Below are 17,870 nucleotides of genomic sequence, written 5' to 3' on the forward strand. Positions count from 1 at the left end.
TTTATAACTATAAATATAAGTATTCTTTATAAATGCATCAAGTATACATATCTATGCAATGAACGTTACCAAAAATAAAAAATATACATAAACAAAGCGTACCCGCATATTTTCTTAAGATTCCTAGCGTCGTACCCGCACTAGGGACCACTCAAATTGGTCACGCAATGTTGACTGAAAATGTTGACTACAAATATTAACTACGATAATATACCTATGATAATATACCTACGATATTTGAACATAAAGTATTTATATGTATACGTTGTCATATTTACATAACCTTAATAAAGTACTAAAACCTTAATAAAGTACTAACACGTAAGTTGTATACTTATAAAAATATAACAATATCAAATTAATTCATTTTGCAACTAATGTAATCTTAAAAAATGAAGTATTTATATGTATACATCCATTGAGGTTAAAATATAAAGTATTAATATCTACATATTGTTAAAATATTAAGTATTTATATCTATATCTTGTTGTATTTACATATCTAATACATATGTACATATAGTCAACTATTGATAACAATATGTACAAGCATTAATATCTAATATATGTATGTAGAAACAACATGAAAATATCTACTATATGTACACAAGTATTTATATATGTACAAACAACACTTCTGCATTTACTCAAATGTTAACAACAATATATACAAGCATTAATATCTACTATATATACAAACAACATGAAAAGTAGCATATGAAATTATAAAAGAATTCATACATATGATACCACAATATGAATAAATATCATCTGATGTATTAACTATACATTAATGAAGTATTATATTCAACAAATGTTAGAACACATGCAAACTACATACAACTAGTATTTACAACTACAAAAAAAAATAATTTATAACATAAACATATGGAAATATTACCTGAGGAGAAAATCACGCAATATTAATTTGATCTCAGACCTACAACAGAAGTATTAACATGTTATGAGCGTAGTATTAATGTTTGTCAAAAAAATATGAAAAATGACACAATAAAACTGATATATTTCCCTCATTAACAGTAAACTAATTCATTCAAAAAATAAACAGTGTATTTGACACCAGATCCATCTAGTCAATTGCTAACGGGTTACCCGTTACGGGTAACGGGTAGGACGGGTAAAGGGGTACAACGGGTACGGGTAAAACCCGTAACGGGTAGACGGGTAAAACTCCCAAAACATATATCCGGTCCGTTTATTACCCGTACCCGTTGCGGGTTGACGGGTACGGGTACCGCGGGTACGGGTCCGGTCCGCCCGGTTTTTTTTTTTTTTTTTCTGTTTTTCTTTCCGTTTTTTTTTCCATTTTTTTTTTCTGTTTTTCTTTCCGGTTTTTGTCTGTTTTTTTTTTGTTTTTTTTTTTTTTTTTTTTGTTTTTTTTTTTTTTCTGTTTTGTTTTTCCGTTTTTTTTTTTCTGTCTTTGTTTCTGTTTTTTTTTTCTGTTTTGTTTAATATTTTTTTTCTGTTTTTTTTACAGTGTCGTATAAATATTATTACGTGTTTATAATTCAATTTTTATAATATGAATAGTTCGATATCAAATAGAGTATATATATACATGAAATTATCAACTCGCGTCTTTATAATTTATAAATGAATAAAATTTGTACCTTATATATAAAAATTATTCGTACGAAAATTTGTATATTTATACGGCTAAGTACAAATCTATTTATTTATTTCTTTAAGCAAGTCATTTTATTTTATTTTCAAATTCTCATTATAATTAAAACAATAAAATATAAATAATAATATCTTAAATTAATTTATTACATTAAAAATAATTATGAATAATTTGAAAACAATAGATTAAAAAATAAAAGTTACCCTCCTCCTTTATTCCGGGCTTGGGACCGGCTATGTAAAATAACATAGGCGGAGTTCTAACTTTTTTTTTTGTTAGTAATTGTTCTTTAAAATGAATAATTTAAAAACTAATTGAAATGTTTAGAAATTATAATTTTTAAAATAACCATAAATATTAAAAGAGGTTAGAAAATTATACCGACACTACCTATCTAGTAGTTTGGATTCATATACCATTGTTCGTTTTCTTCCGCACCGTCTGAATCTGAATTAGGTTGAGGCTGAGGCTCGGTAACGCTTTCTTCAGTATCAGCTGCAGAAGATGATTCTTGAGCTTGATGTTGGTTGCGCTCGTCAGCATTAATCCAATCTTTCAAGCACACAAGTCTTTCAAAAACATGTGGACCCAATTTACTGCGTTTGTCGGAGAGGATCCTGTTCGCCGAACTAAAACAACTTTCTGAAGGGACGGTTGACACGGGTACGGCAAAGACGTCGCGGGCCATCATCGCCAGTGTTGGATAAGACCTTTGATTCCTCTTCCACCACGTCATGATGTCAACGTTTTCATTTTCGTTGCGCATATTCAAATAGCTCACTAACTCGTTTGTGGATGCGTGCAGTTCGCCATCTGATTGAAAATCTGCTAACAATCCACTACTGCTAGTACTCCTGAAAGTGGAACTATTAAAAAATAAAAAAAAATTAGTGGACAAATAATGTAGATATTATAAATAATAAAGATTAAAAGCATAATGTATATTTATTCATACCTAGGACCAGCCCGGGACGAAGAGGGGTTCTGGTTGCCACTAATTCTTGAGTTGTATATGTTAAACATCTCAGCGAACTTCGCATCCACGTATGCCTCGACCCCGGTTGCGACTAAATGTAGATTATCTTTGTACGCTTCAACCATTTTTATCGTGTAATATTTCTTGTATGCCGGGTTGAGGCAACTTGCAATAATGGCCAAGAGGGGTACATCTTCCCAATATTTTAGAAATTTTAGTTTCATGGCCTCTACAATCGGTGTGAGAGATTTATCGTGAGTTTCTGCTTGTTCCAAATTACGATAAATCTTGGAAATTTGATAGATTTGCCCCAACAACTCAAATGCCGTCGGTGAATACGAGCAGGATAGTTTGACGGTTGCTTCAAAAAAGGTTCCTAGAAATGCTGAAAGCCTTTCTAGTTGGTCCCATTCCCTGCCGGTGGGTTCCAATTGCATTCCCTCAGGGGTGGATCCCCTCAAAAACTCCCCTATGACAGCTTTGTAAGGAAGGCATCGGTTCAACATCCTATAAGTTGAGTTCCAACGGGTATCTATATCCCAAGGTACTTTCAACTTGCTTACTCGATAGGTTACGCACAACTTCGCAAACTCTTGTCTTCTTTCATGGTTTGAAACAATGTGGTTGAGGGCATCCTTAAATTTAATTATCAATAATTTTATGGCTTCTGTTTTAAGTCCCGCCTTCACGACGAGGTTAAGTATATGACAAGCACACTTTTGGTGAAACATTTCACCATTCATAATCGGGTTTAGTGACCGTTTAAAAATTTCAATGGAAGCAATGTTGTTGCTAGCATTATCGAAAGATATAGAAAAAACCTTGTTAGCCATATCCCTCTTAAGGTTATACTCTTGTAAAACCTCAATAATAGATTTAAAAATTACATTTGCGGTGTGCGGAGAATCTAACACTCGAAAACTTAATATCCTCTTTTGTAATATCCACTGATCATCGATCCAATGCCCAGTAATACAAGAGTACCCAAGGCCATGTTTACCAGCAGTCCATATATCGGAGGTAATTGAGACCTTATTGGATTGATATGCAAATGTACCTTTGAGGTCATCTTTTATGGTTGTAAACTGTTTTTTTATTTCACCAACCAACTTTCTATGATGCATCCTCTTGTACATTGGTTGAGCACACCCCCGAATGACCAACCGGGCGGAGGAGGAGCGAGAGTTTCTTCTTGAATTTCAGTGACACTTGTCGAAGGAGTACCTGAAATAGGGGGGTTGAGTTGACTCGATGATGCAACAGAAGAAGTGCCTCCATATGCATACGGTGGTGGTAGTTGATGTGATTCTTGTGGAATGAATATGTTTGGATCATTTGAAGTATAATACGGTGCACCCGTTTGGGGGTTGAGTTGATAATTTGTTTGTAGCATTTGGTCTCTTCTTTGATAATTTTGGGGAGGTTGTGGATAATTAGGTGGCGGCATTTGAGAGGAACTATCAAAATAAGGTTGTGGATGTGGATAATTTGTAGTTGGTATTTCGGGGCCAAAAATATCGGCCGACATTCTCGCGATATCTTCTTGCACCGAATCACGATGAGATGACATTTTTAAAAAATGTAAACCTATTCACAAAAATAAGGTTTATTACTTACCATATTCAACAAATAAATCTAACCTAGTTATATAATGAATTTCAAATACAACTTATTTAAAAAAAAAAACAGAAAAAAATATAATCTATTTAAAAATAAATATAACATATTCAAAAATAAATACAATTACTTACCATATTCAACAAATAAATCTAACCTAGTTATATAATGAATTTCAAATACAATTTCTTTTAAAAAAAACCGAAAAAAATAAAATTAAAAAAATCTGGAAAAAACAGAAAAAAAAACAGAAAAAAATATAATCTATTTAAAAATAAATATAACATATTCAAAAATAAATACAATTACTTACCATATTCAACAAATAAATCTAACCTAGTTATATAATGAATTTCAAATACAACTTCTTTTAAAAAAAACAGAAAAAAATAAAATTAAAAAAATCCGGAAAAAACAGAAAAAAATATAATCTATTTAAAAATAAATATAACATATTCAAAAATAAATACAATTACTTACCATATTCAACAAATAAATCTAACCTAGTTATAAAATGAATTTCAAATACAACTTATTTTAAAAGAAAACAGAAAAAAATAAAATTAAAAAAATCTGGAAAAAACAGAAAAAAAATATAATCTATTTAAAAATAAATATAACATATTCAAAAATAAATACAATTACTTACCATATTCAACAAATAAATCTAACCTAGTTATATAATGAATTTCAAATACAACTTCTTTTAAAAAAAAACAGAAAAAAATAAAATTAAAAAAATCCGGAAAAAACAGAAAAAAAAAGAATTTGAAAAAACAAAAATAAAATCTAATCTATTTTAAAAAAAATCTAACATATTCAAAAATAAATACAATTACTTAACATATTCAAAAAATATAACTTATTCAAAATAAATCTATCATTTTCAAAAATAAATCTAACATATTCAAAATATTTCACATATTCACAAAAATGAATCTAACATATTTTTTTAACCTATAAAAAATAAATCCGAATTTCAAAAATAAAATCTAACATATTCAAAATAAATCTAATTATTTCACAAGTTCACATAATCACATCTAATAAATCTAACATAAATTAAATAAATGTAACAAATCTAACATAAACTAAATCTAACATTCAATTTAAATTATACATTTATCTACAACAATAAATCTAATATGAAATTTTAAATTACTCTACAAAAATCAATTAATCTAACATAAAATAAATCTAACATATTCAAAATATTTCACATATTCACAAAAATGAATCTAACATATTTTTTTAACCTATTAAAAATAAATCCGAATTTCAAAAATAAAATCTAACATATTCAAAATAAATCTAATTATTTCACAAGTTCACATAATCACATCTAATAAATCTAACATAAATTAAATAAATGTAACATTCAATAAATCTAACAAATCTAACATAAATTAAATAAATGTAACAAATCTAACATAAACTAAATCTAACATTCAATTTAAATTATACATTTATCTACAACAATAAATTACTCTACAAAAATTAATTAATCTAATATGAAATTTTAAATTACTCTACAAAAATAAATTAATCTAACATAAAATAAATCTAACCTTTAAATTTCGCGGAGAAATCTTGCGGGAGGTGCACAACTTTGTAATTTCGATACCTTCGTAATTTCGTCACGGGTTTAGCGAACCTCTAATTCCGTTTGCGTATTTGTAAAATGAATTAAATTACAACCATATGTTTTTCAAACAATAAATTTAAAAATTTAGAATAATGAAAAATGAGAATTTGAGATTGAGTTTGAGAGATTGAAAATTTGAGTGTGGAGAGGAAGAGGATTAGAGGGGTGTATTTAAAGAAAAAAATTGGAGAGGGAATAAAATTTGAAATTAAAAAAAAAAAAAAAAAAAAAAAAAAACCACCGGTTGAGGTGACCCGGGTGGGTCCGGCCGGGTTTGATTTGACCTGGCCCGGGCCCCGTCTTGAACCGGCGGAAAATTCAAAAAAATTTGAATTTTGCGGTACGGATCGGGTACGGGTAACGGATAACGGGTACGGGTAACGGGTAACGGGTACGGGCAACCGGGTAAAGGAATACGGGTACGGGTAAAGGGGTACGGGTACGGGTAGGCGGGTATAGGGGTACGGGTAGGCGGGTACGGGTTGGCGGGTAGACGGGTACAATGGGTTTATTTCAAAATAGGGGTGTCCGGTCCGTTTATTACCCGTACCCGTCTACCCGTTTGTACCCGGGCAACGGGTACGGGTACCACGGGTAACGGGTACGGGCCGGGCAAAACGGGCTCAACCCGTTAGGGGTTTAGCAAACCTCTAGATCCATCAAGTAATCAGCTATTAACACCAGATCTATCAGGTATTAATACCAAATCTATCAAGTATAAATTAATATAATAAATTCACACAAATAACACAAATAACTATGTTAATACTTGACAATTATAATAATAACACTTGACAACTCAAATATGTACAATTACACTATAGAAACAAATATATTAACCTACATATTTTATACTGCAAAACTAATAATTACAAATAACGCAAATAAATGTGTATTAACAGCGCTTTCATGCAATGTCAAGTATTAACACAAGATTTATTAACTATTTCTTACAAAATAAATCAATTTCACACACATTCCATCAAAACATAATCATCGCAAATCAGATTGTCAGAAAACATCTCAAAATTTCAAATATAACCAGAAATAGCTAAACGATTGAAAATAAAAACAGAAAACGATTCTGTAACCAAATTGCTGAGCGATTTCATTTCAAAAAATCGATACGATCTATCAAATTGATTCGCAAAAAAAAAAAAATCAATTCATCAAAACGAAAGAAAAATGAAATAAAGCTCGATGATCACCTGTCAGAAATCGTGATTCAACGCATATTACACAACGAAATCGCAAATAAAATTTAGATCAGCACAAAATAGCATTATTTCATTTTTGAAATCGCCTCCAAATTGTCAGCTTCGAAATCGCCTCAGAATGAATGCGGGGACGAGAATGGAAATTTTGAAATTCAAAATGGAATGTGGGGACGAGATAGTTAGTTAGGTCGGTAGTTTGTGGGGCCCACCGATCCAGTTATGGCAGTTAATCGCCACACGATACGCGCGGGTACGCTGCGGGGACGGAAACGCGGGTTCTTGAATGATTATTCTATAAACAATTTCTTAAAAAGAAATTTTCATGCATAATTTCTAAATAAGAAACTCCCCACATTCCTGAAACTAGATTAGAAACTGCCACATCAGATTAAAAACTTTTATAGTACGAGAGATGTGGATGCTTAAAATACAAGAATAATTGGTGATATTTTGAATAAAGATGCTAACAAAATTATTTTGAACGCAACACAAAAATAATAATAATAATAATAATAAATAAATAAAATATACGAGTTGCACGCTATATAAAGTAAAAAAAAAAATTTGTTAATACATTTATACAATATTTTAAAACTTATTTGCATATTTTATTAACAAAATAGTATTATGCGTCTAGCATAAGAATTTTAACTTTTAGGACATAATATCAGTTCTAACTATAGCGATGACTTAATAATTCGGGAAAAAAATAATGGTACAATAAATTCATGATTTGAAGAATAATTCAAATATAATTTGAGAATAATTCGCAATTGTACATTGAATTTATACCGAAAATGTTAGTCCCACAAGAGAATAATAATAATAATAATAATAATAATAATAATAATAATAATAATAATAATAATAATAATAATTTGTCAATTCGTAAAATTTGTGAATTACTTATAAACAATTTAAGAAAAAATTGAGAAAGCAAATAATAGAAATTGGTTTGCCACAAGTTTAAATCCGAATGAATTATTTGTGAATTAATAAATTATGATTCTGACTATGCTGAGGCTGAGCCATCATAATTAATAATTGAGATTTGAGAAAAAGAAAAGATGGAAGTCGATCTGGCATCCATCCCTAAATCCTCGATCGGTCAGATTGTTAGTTAGCTCTTCTAGAATTTTCATTTTATCTTTAATTATATTATTTTATTTATTGAGCACCAAAAGATATATAGGAATCTTAGAAAGTGACTTGAGAAACAAGGATCCACGTCACGCTTGTGGCAAGTAAGCCTACATCTACAATAAGATTCCTTTAATTATATTATTTTATTAAGGATAATTTGTTAGCCTTAATAACACAACTCTGGTCGCAAAGAATCGAAATCTCCAATAAGATGGTAGATGGAGGAGGCACTGTGCAAAAATTCGCATGATGTCATACTGATACTGTCAATCTGTGCTGAAACTAGTTTGGATGGACTCCACGTCTGAGTCTCCACGCAGGTCATGGTCATGGTCATGCAGCCAGCTCATCATCACATCCTATTTTTCGTTTCTAGATTATTCATTTCCGAATATAAACTTTAACCAGCTCATCATCACCTCAGGAGTGAGAGGCCATACCCATTACCCATACGATAATATATAATCACATTAATTAAATTTAATCTAATGTTTGCTCCAAACTATTTGTAATAGTTTCGTATCAAGATTTATGTGCACGCAATCTGCATATATTTTCAACTTTTTTTTTATAAGAAATTAAGGTCAAAGTATAGCATGTATTTTAAAGTTGTTTATGAAAATTTTAATACTTGATACCTAGAAAGATTCCAATCAAATATCGGGTTGAATTTGTATAGAAATATATATATATTTTTTTTATAGATACTGATACGTACGGTAGATGGAAATATTTTTGTATCACCATTTCGAGACCCTTTCTACTTTAAAAAATTTACTTAAAGTCTTATTTCAATTTTCCTTTTTGTATCTGTTCTGTTCGGATATTTTTCAAACGGACCCCACCTCTACTGTATGACTTTTCAGGTCTGAATTATATATATTGTTGCATTAAAAGAAGATTAATTGTGGCCAAATTCTTTTCGTTTTGAATGATCGATGTACCTTATATATATTTAGGGATTTCCTAATAATACATTTATTATCCGACAATAATTTTATTTAATTCCAAGATATCATGCATATTCACTGCATCCTACTATTTGGATTTTTAAACTTATATAACACGCCGTTAATAAATATAAATCTTTATTTTTATCTTCTTCTTTTTATTAAGGACACGTGCATTGTATTTGAAAACTTTCATTAACAATAATTCTAACATATTTTCATCTTTCACGTTACACAGTAGCAGAGCTAGACTTCCAAATCAATCCGATTAGCACGCCTTTTCCATTATTCCGATTTCCGACACAGTAATTAGCAATTGTCTTAATTTGTAGCATTTGTTTACTATCCAAACTCATTACTCATCCTAAGAGTTGTATGCGCAGCTAGAGTTCTGAGTAGTGAGTGGTGATTTAAATGACTTTGTTTGCTGTCGTCAAAAGATGCTTGTCATTGATATTTGACAGACAAAGAAGGATATTTTAATTTGGATGTCTAGATATTTTATGGAACTCTCTCTCCAACAGGAGCCTGAGCCTGATTGGGACCTATATAATGAGGCCATGTCATCATCTTTCTTGGACCACATCATCGCAAATTTATAATTAGTTCAAATTTTTATGCAAACTTTCACGCCCGTAGGCAAATTTATAATTAGTTGAAACTCTCAATGCCAAAAGAGATAAAAAAGAAAAGAAAAAGAAACATATAATTATACACGTACTCAAAGCTGCTTTCTTTTATCCCTTTCTGTCTAATCATATTGCTTACATGCCCTTGGTTTGTGAAACTTGCATTTTCTCTTCTTTATTAATTATATTGTCTTTTCCCTAGATGTAGTTATGAACTGTTGTTTCTTTTCTGTTTGATTCTGACTGTCATATAAATTTTACTAAGCACCCTTTTCACACCATTACCTTCCCAGTCTGGTCATTTAAGTGTGTAGACTAATTAATAAACAATGTACGAAGAATCAGAATTCAGAAGTTCAAAATGCCAAAGGAAACAGGGGTACCTCATCTAAATAATATGTAATGCAGGAGGCGGCGCTCTGGAAAGTGGAAAGTGGAAACTGGCTGTTTCAGATTATCTGTGGCATGACTTCTATATGAAATTCTACAACAGGTAAATTAAAATACATAAACTACCCGCTATAACCGTTTAAACGCGACAGAGACCTGAGGACTAGAGATGTGAGTGAGATTGACGGCTCAACCTAGACAGCGTCTCCAAAACGACACCACAATTGTCTTGTCTCCAATTTTAATTCTTTTTTTATTGGAATTGAGACAAGCTCACAGCCACAGGATAGATTTAGGAGTGTTGAATGAATTCGTCATTATATCCTCTGCATGAACGTTGAATGCGCAGTGTAAAAACTAAAAAGACATGGGTTCAGGTTACCTGAGGAAGGAAGCACATATAGATCATAGATGATAGAACAAGTTTCATTGAATTATATTCTGAGAACAGGAAGGAAGGAAGGAAGGAAGGAAATATTTTGAGCCAGCTGTCCGGACACGGGTTCCATGATAACGATTTAGGAGCCAGCACTGGTGACGTGTCGGTCCCTTTCCTCCTCTCCTCCTCCTTGGTCCTTGCCTTCTACCGGACCCCACTTTGCTAACTTGTTCCTGCGGAATAACTTACACAGATCTCTTTTCTTGCATTAGGCCCAACTTTTTTAGTTACCGTTGAAAAAAAAAATACACAGAGTTGTTATATCTTTTAAAAAAAAATAGATATATTCACCACTATTATTTACGCAAATGTTGACAAGTTACACACCAAATAATATCACCGAATATCAGTACACCTAAATAATACATGTGCGCTATGCGCATATAATAATATCTATGTACGTACTAGATAAATTGACATTTTCCGGAAAGATATGGCAACTCTATATATATTTTTAGTGGTAACTAAAATAAATTTGGTGCATTAGGTACTGAATTTGTTTTTTGTATTACGAGTATTTCTATATTTATGCATAAGATATATTTAAAAAAAGAAAGTTAATTCGATAATACTTTTTTTGCTTCGACAATTATTAGAAAAATCAAACGCTTTAAAAGCTCCCGATTTTATGTTATTTTTAATTACTAAATAATTTAAAATTTTCGACGGTCTAACGTTATTGACTCTCAATACATCGTGAACTAATATAAAGATGAGTGAGGCTATGGTACATTTCAATGTGCAGATAAGTTTGTACATTGAATTCATATTTTTATTTTCAAAATTCAAATAATCAATTCAAACTGTTCTATATTATTATCATAAGAAAATATATCCATAGATTAAATTTTATATATTTTGGAATTATTTTTTTTTACTGCTATTTAGGTAGATAAAAATCACTACTCTCGGACGGTCCACAAATTTATTGATTTCGTAGAAATTTACACGTGCGCATATATTCAATTTTGGTTTTGTCGTTGAATACTTAGTTGTATTGAAAGACTATGGCAACTCATGACTTGTAAAATATTAGCTAGTTAATTGGATGAATTTTGGTCTGTCACGTCAGACGAAAGAAATTAAAATTTACTGCTCAAATTTGTTGATGAAAATTTCAAAGTTCAAAGGACCACTATATAAAATGAGAGTTATGTTGAGGGACTATATGCTATTCCTTAGGTTTGTATTACTATAAAAAGATTCAAAATTTACAAATCTTCACAAATATTTTAGAAACTGCCCAAACTGGAGAATTGTTTTTCGATTCAGGCCTATATCTGAAAAATAATTTTTCGGATCTACAGGGTCTCTCCGGAAAATTATTTTCTGGATTTGGAGTTTCGGAAAATAATTCTCTGAATTTTTTTTTTAAATAAAATAAAAAATATTATGATTTATATATTTATTTTATTTAAATATTAGAAATATATTTATATTTCTTTAAAAATAGATGAAATACTAGATAATTGAATTTAATAGAAAGACTGAGACAAAATAATCCGGATCAAATATTTTTTAGGCCGGATTTTTTGCGTCTGTACAAAAAATTAAAATATTTTTTTGTGTGTTATCGGAAAAAAATTAAAAATATTTTGGATCCGAGTTGTAGAGTTCAAAAGTTATTTTTGGATAAATAAAAAAAATATTTGGGAATCTGAAGAATTAAATCCTAAAAAAAAAGAATAATTCCTAAAAGTCACAATATAATATTTCAATGAAAAAAATAAAAAAAATCCTAAAGCCGGGAGATTAATTTTGGGAAATAGGATTTGAGAATCTGGAGAATTATTTTTTGGATCCGGAAAATAATTCTCTGATTTGAGCAGTTTTTAAAATGTTTGCAAAACTTGTGCAAATTTGTAAATTTTGATATATTTTTTTAATATTAATAAAAATTCCGGGCTTTATTCAATACAAGGTCTTTTTTATAACAAAAATAATAAATACTTGTTCAGCCTTGTATTATATAGCATACAAAACAATAAAATTGTCATATTATTTTGTGCCTTTTTAATTTTTTTTTATGAGATCTTACAATTTTGTTTTCCACCATAACGATGATTGATTTTTCATATATGAAATCTGAAGCATTGACGTAATAAAGGGCAAAATAGTCAAAAGACAATAACATTTAATGCAAAGAATACATCGTCTTCAAATTGCTGCTATAAAAGTCATTGCCGAGCTTTACAAAACCAAAGAAAAATGACTAATTCAGCCTTTAAATCTACAATAATAAATACCACATTTAAAGCTCATTAATTTATATATTTGCTCAAAGGGAACACCATAGCAAAATATACTTTTTTTTTATGAAATAAAAAAAATCATTACATAAAATAGGAAATGAAACCTTAAAATAATATGGTTATTAAAAAAGTATAATTATTTATCTGGATGAATATTATTATAAATTTACACATCTAATGGGAAGGAATCCTTGACAATGATTTTGATAATATATATGAAATCAATTCAAGTAGAAATTCAGAATATAAATGTATAGATAAATGTCAAACTATTGAAAATTTAATCACCACTTAATGACGCGACGTGAAATGTAATCTGAAACCATTAAAATTCAATCACTTAAATTTGAAAATATTTTGAGCGAGCAGAAATGATAAAGTATTTTTTTTGCTAAAATTGGTGTTTGTTTACCCTATAATTATACTACTAATCATCATACTAATATTATCATCGTCTAAGCTGTACCTGCGGAACAAGGAGAGTGACGTCTCCGGACCGGGACCCTGTTAAGGCTGTTATCCATAATCCACCGTGTATTAAACAGTAAACTGTACACGTAATGCATGTTATGTTAATCAAAATTGAATAGCTAGCTTGTTTTAAACTGCTCTCTCTTTCCCTCATCCCTTCTCACTCCTCCGTTTCATTTCATTTCACAATGCTTAACCGACCCACCCCTCACGAAAGAGAAAGATAAAGAGAAGAAGAACATTAACCAAGAACACACGAAAACCCCAGTAAAAAAATAAAAAAAAAACTAAAAACCACTTCCTAAATTCTTCTTGTGGCGGTCCCAGTCATTGAGGAGATGGATAAAGGTGCGGAGGGTCTGAAGACGAAGCTGCGACGGTTGGTTGATGCGATCGCCGATGGAGGCGAGGGATGCGACGAGTTGGAGACGTACGATGAGGTGGCAAGGTTAGTTCTGGAAATCAGGGATTTGAAATTTGGGGCAGCGCGGAATGGGAAAGGAGGAGGAGGTAATTTTCAAAAGAAGGAGGGGTCGGTTGTCAAAGTTCCTGAACATTTCTTGTGTCCGCTCTCGTCGGAGTTAATGAGGGATCCTGTTCTTCTTTCGTCGGGTCAGGTATATCAATATCAATATCAATATCAATTTCTCTTTTGTTTTTTGTTCTTGACAATTCTTTTTCAATTTTGATATACTTGGGATCAGTAGAATTCTTGCTTGAATTCGCTTATTGAAGGATATTATTATGTCGATTCTTTAAGTTCTTGCCAGCACCTGCATTTAAGGGTTTGCATTTTTGTTAATTTCTTTTGGATAATAAGCAGGAGAGTTTACAGCCTTTTTTGTAATTTGCATCTACAATTGTATTGTACCATTTCCAGAGCATGACTACTCGTTTTTCTAATTTAGATAAAGAAATAAATTACTAAACTTGCTTCCTTTCTCATTCTCTATCTCGGGCTTCTTTTAGAGTGGGGTTAGGTGGGGACTCACTACTGAGTAGCAAAGGAAACTCCCCTCTAACAAAGGGTTTCTAAAACTAACAACTTCTTTAGGTTTGCTTGACCTTTTTACAGTTGTTGGATTACAATTCGACTTTGCCTTCCTTCCTTAGTTGCTTACAAATATATGCCATTTGCTCTTCAAGGAAATACATGCACAATTTTTCCAAATAAATCTTTGCGAATTGCCGTCCGTGTTTCTATATAATTGCAATATTATTATCCTGCATTATATATGATATTATACTAAAAGAAGAATTCAAATAGTGTATTGCTTAAATAGCAGAAAATTATTCAATTTCTTTGGATACTTGCAATTTACTTTCTTTATCCATTCCTTTTGCCAAATTACTCCTGCATTTAAGGGTGTCTCCTTGACTATTTTATCGTAACCGCTGGAATCTTCAAAACTTGAACTATAAGGGGCGTCATTTAAAAGCAACTTCTAAGTTGCACTAAATTTTCTAATCAGTATAGAAGAATACTGCAGTTTAATTAATATTATTTTTGTCATTTGACCACATTAGGATTGTTTATTAAATGAGAATTGGGCAATTGGTAAAAGGGCTGTATTATAGTGATAGATTGTATGGCAATAGCTGGCCACCAAATAGTACAGTCAATTAAGGATAAAACAATAACTGAATAAAAAAATAAAAATAAAGAATTCAAAATATCTGACTGTCATGGATCAAATCCACCTAATATCTCTTAGTAAAGTGTCAGGTTCAATTGGTGTTTGGTTATTCCTTCCTTTTCCTATCTCATGGTTATTTGAATTTATTCAAGTTAATAAGATAGAGATAAAAATTAAAATCATTTAATTTATAAATTTGTGCTTACATTTACCCAAGAAAAATACAACTCTCTCATTATTTTATTTTACTTCATGAATTGAACTTTTAAAATGGCAGCACACCTTCCAGAAATGGGATATTTGCAATTATCTACTTGAAATTATGATTTTGCCCCTTCCCCTCTCTCTCCCAATCTGTTTCCTTAATAAACGAGCTATGCGGACTATGCTTCTCTTCTATTCTACTGGGAGGTTCATCGTAATATCTACCAAATACTCAGTCATGCACTCATCGACTCTGATTCACTACAGTTTTTTAATTTTTCTCTCTCCCCTGCATTCTTACTTTTTTTGCTGTTACCAATTTCTTTAATAATAATGCCAGGTCAGCTCTATATTCCGCTAACGGGGTCCCCTATTTTGACTGAATCTCAACCAAAATTTCTTTACTTTTTGCAGACTTATGAACGGTGTTTTATCCAAGAATGGCTGAGCACTGGCAACCGCACCTGCCCACGAACCCAGCAAGTCCTTTCGCACATAACTCTAACCCCCAATCATCTCGTCCGTGGCATGATCTTTGATTGGTGCACCAAAAATGGCATCTCTCTCTCCCCTCCTTCTGACACTGATCTGGACCTAGTGACAGGAAATGACCGCTCAACCTTCACCTCTCTCTTGGACAACATTTCCTCTCAGTCTTCTCCAATTTCTGTAAAAAAGCAAGCCATCAAGGACCTCCGATTGCTCACCAAGAGAAACAAATCTTTTCGTGCAGTAATTGGTGAAAAGCCAGGGGGCATTTCACAATTTCTTTCAGTTTTATCAGTACCAACCTTGAAAGACAACCCAGAAGTGCTGGAGGATACTGTGACGACCATTTTGAACCTATCCATACATGACAGTAATAAGAAGATATTGGGAGAACATGGTGAGGCGGTACCAATTCTCGTAACAGGCTTGAGAACCGGTACCATGGAGACCCGTAGAAACTCAGCTGCTGCCTTGTTCAGCCTCTCGGCCTTGGATTCGAACAAGGTGATAATTGGGGGCTTATGTGCAATCAAGTTTTTGGTAGACCTTCTTGAAGACGGTACATTGGAAGCCCAGAAGGACGCAGCCGCAGCTATCTTCAGCCTCTGCATGGTCCATGAAAACAGGGGGAGAGCGATACAGTGTGGCGTAGTGGATGTGGTCTTGCAGCATATTATACAAGAGACACTTGTAGATGAATCGTTGGCTATACTTGCACTCTTGTGTGGTGACCAGGAAGCAGTTGAGGAAATAAAAGAGAATGGGGTTCACTGTTTGCTGAAAGTGATAAGAGAGAACCCGTGCAAGAGAAATAAAGAGAATGCGGTTGTGGTTCTGTTTGCAGTTTGTATGTACAATAGAAAGATGCTGAGAGAGGTTGCGAAGGATGAGAAATTGAACGGTACGATGGAATGGCTTGCACTAAACGGCACCTCCCGGGCGCAAAGAAAGGCGGCCGGAATACTGGACAAGATTAAGAGAACTATGCCGAAGACTCCATATTCCTGTTAACCAATGATTACATTTTTGATGAAAAAGGGTTTTTTGCAAAAAGGACCGCGCATTTAAGCAATTCAAATCTAATAAGTGGTTTCAAAAGTGTTAGTGTAGCTGCAAAAATCTGTAAAAGGGATCATTAGAGAGGTAAAAGGGTATTGTTGGTGATGGGTTGGTTGTAAATACTTGAATAGATATATAATCAGACAATTTTGCTTTGGTACATAATAATAATAGAAGCTTTCAGCAATATGGAGCATTGCAGATAAGACTACCCTACCCCAATTTAATTTATAGAGAACATGAGAATATATATGAAAAGAGTCTTGAGGTTAAAAAAGTTGTTATTAGCTCAGTGATGAATTGTGTACGCTGACATGGTTTTGGTTGTCAATTGAATTGAAGGCAAGCAATCACCTTTGACCGGTGCGTTTAGATTGGCACCAAGTAAATGGATGATAATAAAAGACAATTAGATCGTAAGGCTCTAAATAATATAGTCAAGCATATCCTCTTAGAAGTTTACTTTTCTAGAGGATATGTACAAGTACAACCATAGAAAATGATCTACAATAGGAGAGACCAGTTGTCGAAATATGCACTCAAGAAAAGACTCACCATAAACAAGTACAATACAATTATTGCATTCTGAACACAGAACACTTTCATACAAGTCTCATCTGAAATTTCCACACAAAGTCACTTGCCATTACAAATGGCCTATAATATATTATAATCTCATTTCCACTCGTGGTAAAATGGTGTATTGCATTAATCCGTCTCTGTCATTACGCTTTTATGTGAATGTTGCTGTACTTATTTACTGATGAACAATCCCCAAATTGAAGATTGCAAACAGTAGTACACTGCGTTGTAATACAAGCATAATGGAATTTGACATAAAATGATGTATTAATTTGAACCAATTTAAACTTACAGTGCAATTTCAACATTAAGAGTAGTCCTGCAATGAAACGAGAGTCTCAAATCTGAAGGGAATTTTGTTGGAATTAGTGTGATTATTATCTATTTTATCTATTTTGTCTGTTCCAATAAATCTCAAATGAAGGCCCAGACCTTGTTTTTTGAATGGGCCGACCGATTTCCATTGCAAGAAACTATTACAAAGTTAACTAGTACCAATGATACCAAGCACAATACAAATACACT

The 17,870-nt window shown here is 31.9% G+C and overlaps 1 protein-coding gene across 1 annotated transcript; it reads left to right on the forward strand.

Moving 5' to 3' along the window:
* Nucleotides 1-13,549: 13,549 nt before the first annotated feature.
* On the forward strand, nt 13,550-16,950 carry PUB9 (plant U-box 9). The gene is made up of 2 exons (XM_078300185.1): nt 13,550-13,991; nt 15,630-16,950. Exons 1-2 carry the CDS (start codon nt 13,713-13,715, stop codon nt 16,713-16,715), a joined length of 1,365 nt encoding a protein of 454 aa, XP_078156311.1. The 5' UTR covers nt 13,550-13,712; the 3' UTR covers nt 16,716-16,950.
* Nucleotides 16,951-17,870: the final 920 nt, after the last annotated feature.

The sequence above is a fragment of the Carex rostrata genome, chromosome 3, assembly GCF_964058835.1.
Source record: "Carex rostrata chromosome 3, lpCarRost1.2, whole genome shotgun sequence".
Classification (NCBI taxonomy): Eukaryota; Viridiplantae; Streptophyta; class Magnoliopsida; order Poales; family Cyperaceae; genus Carex; species Carex rostrata.

Bases quoted from the DNA above. Each gene is read 5' to 3' on its own strand.
- PUB9 (XM_078300185.1), top strand. From the start codon at position 13,713: ATGGATAAAGGTGCGGAGGGTCTGAAGACGAAGCTGCGACGGTTGGTT. The intron at 13,992-15,629 runs GTATATCAATAT...TACTTTTTGCAG, and splicing joins TTCTTCTTTCGTCGGGTCAG to ACTTATGAACGGTGTTTTAT.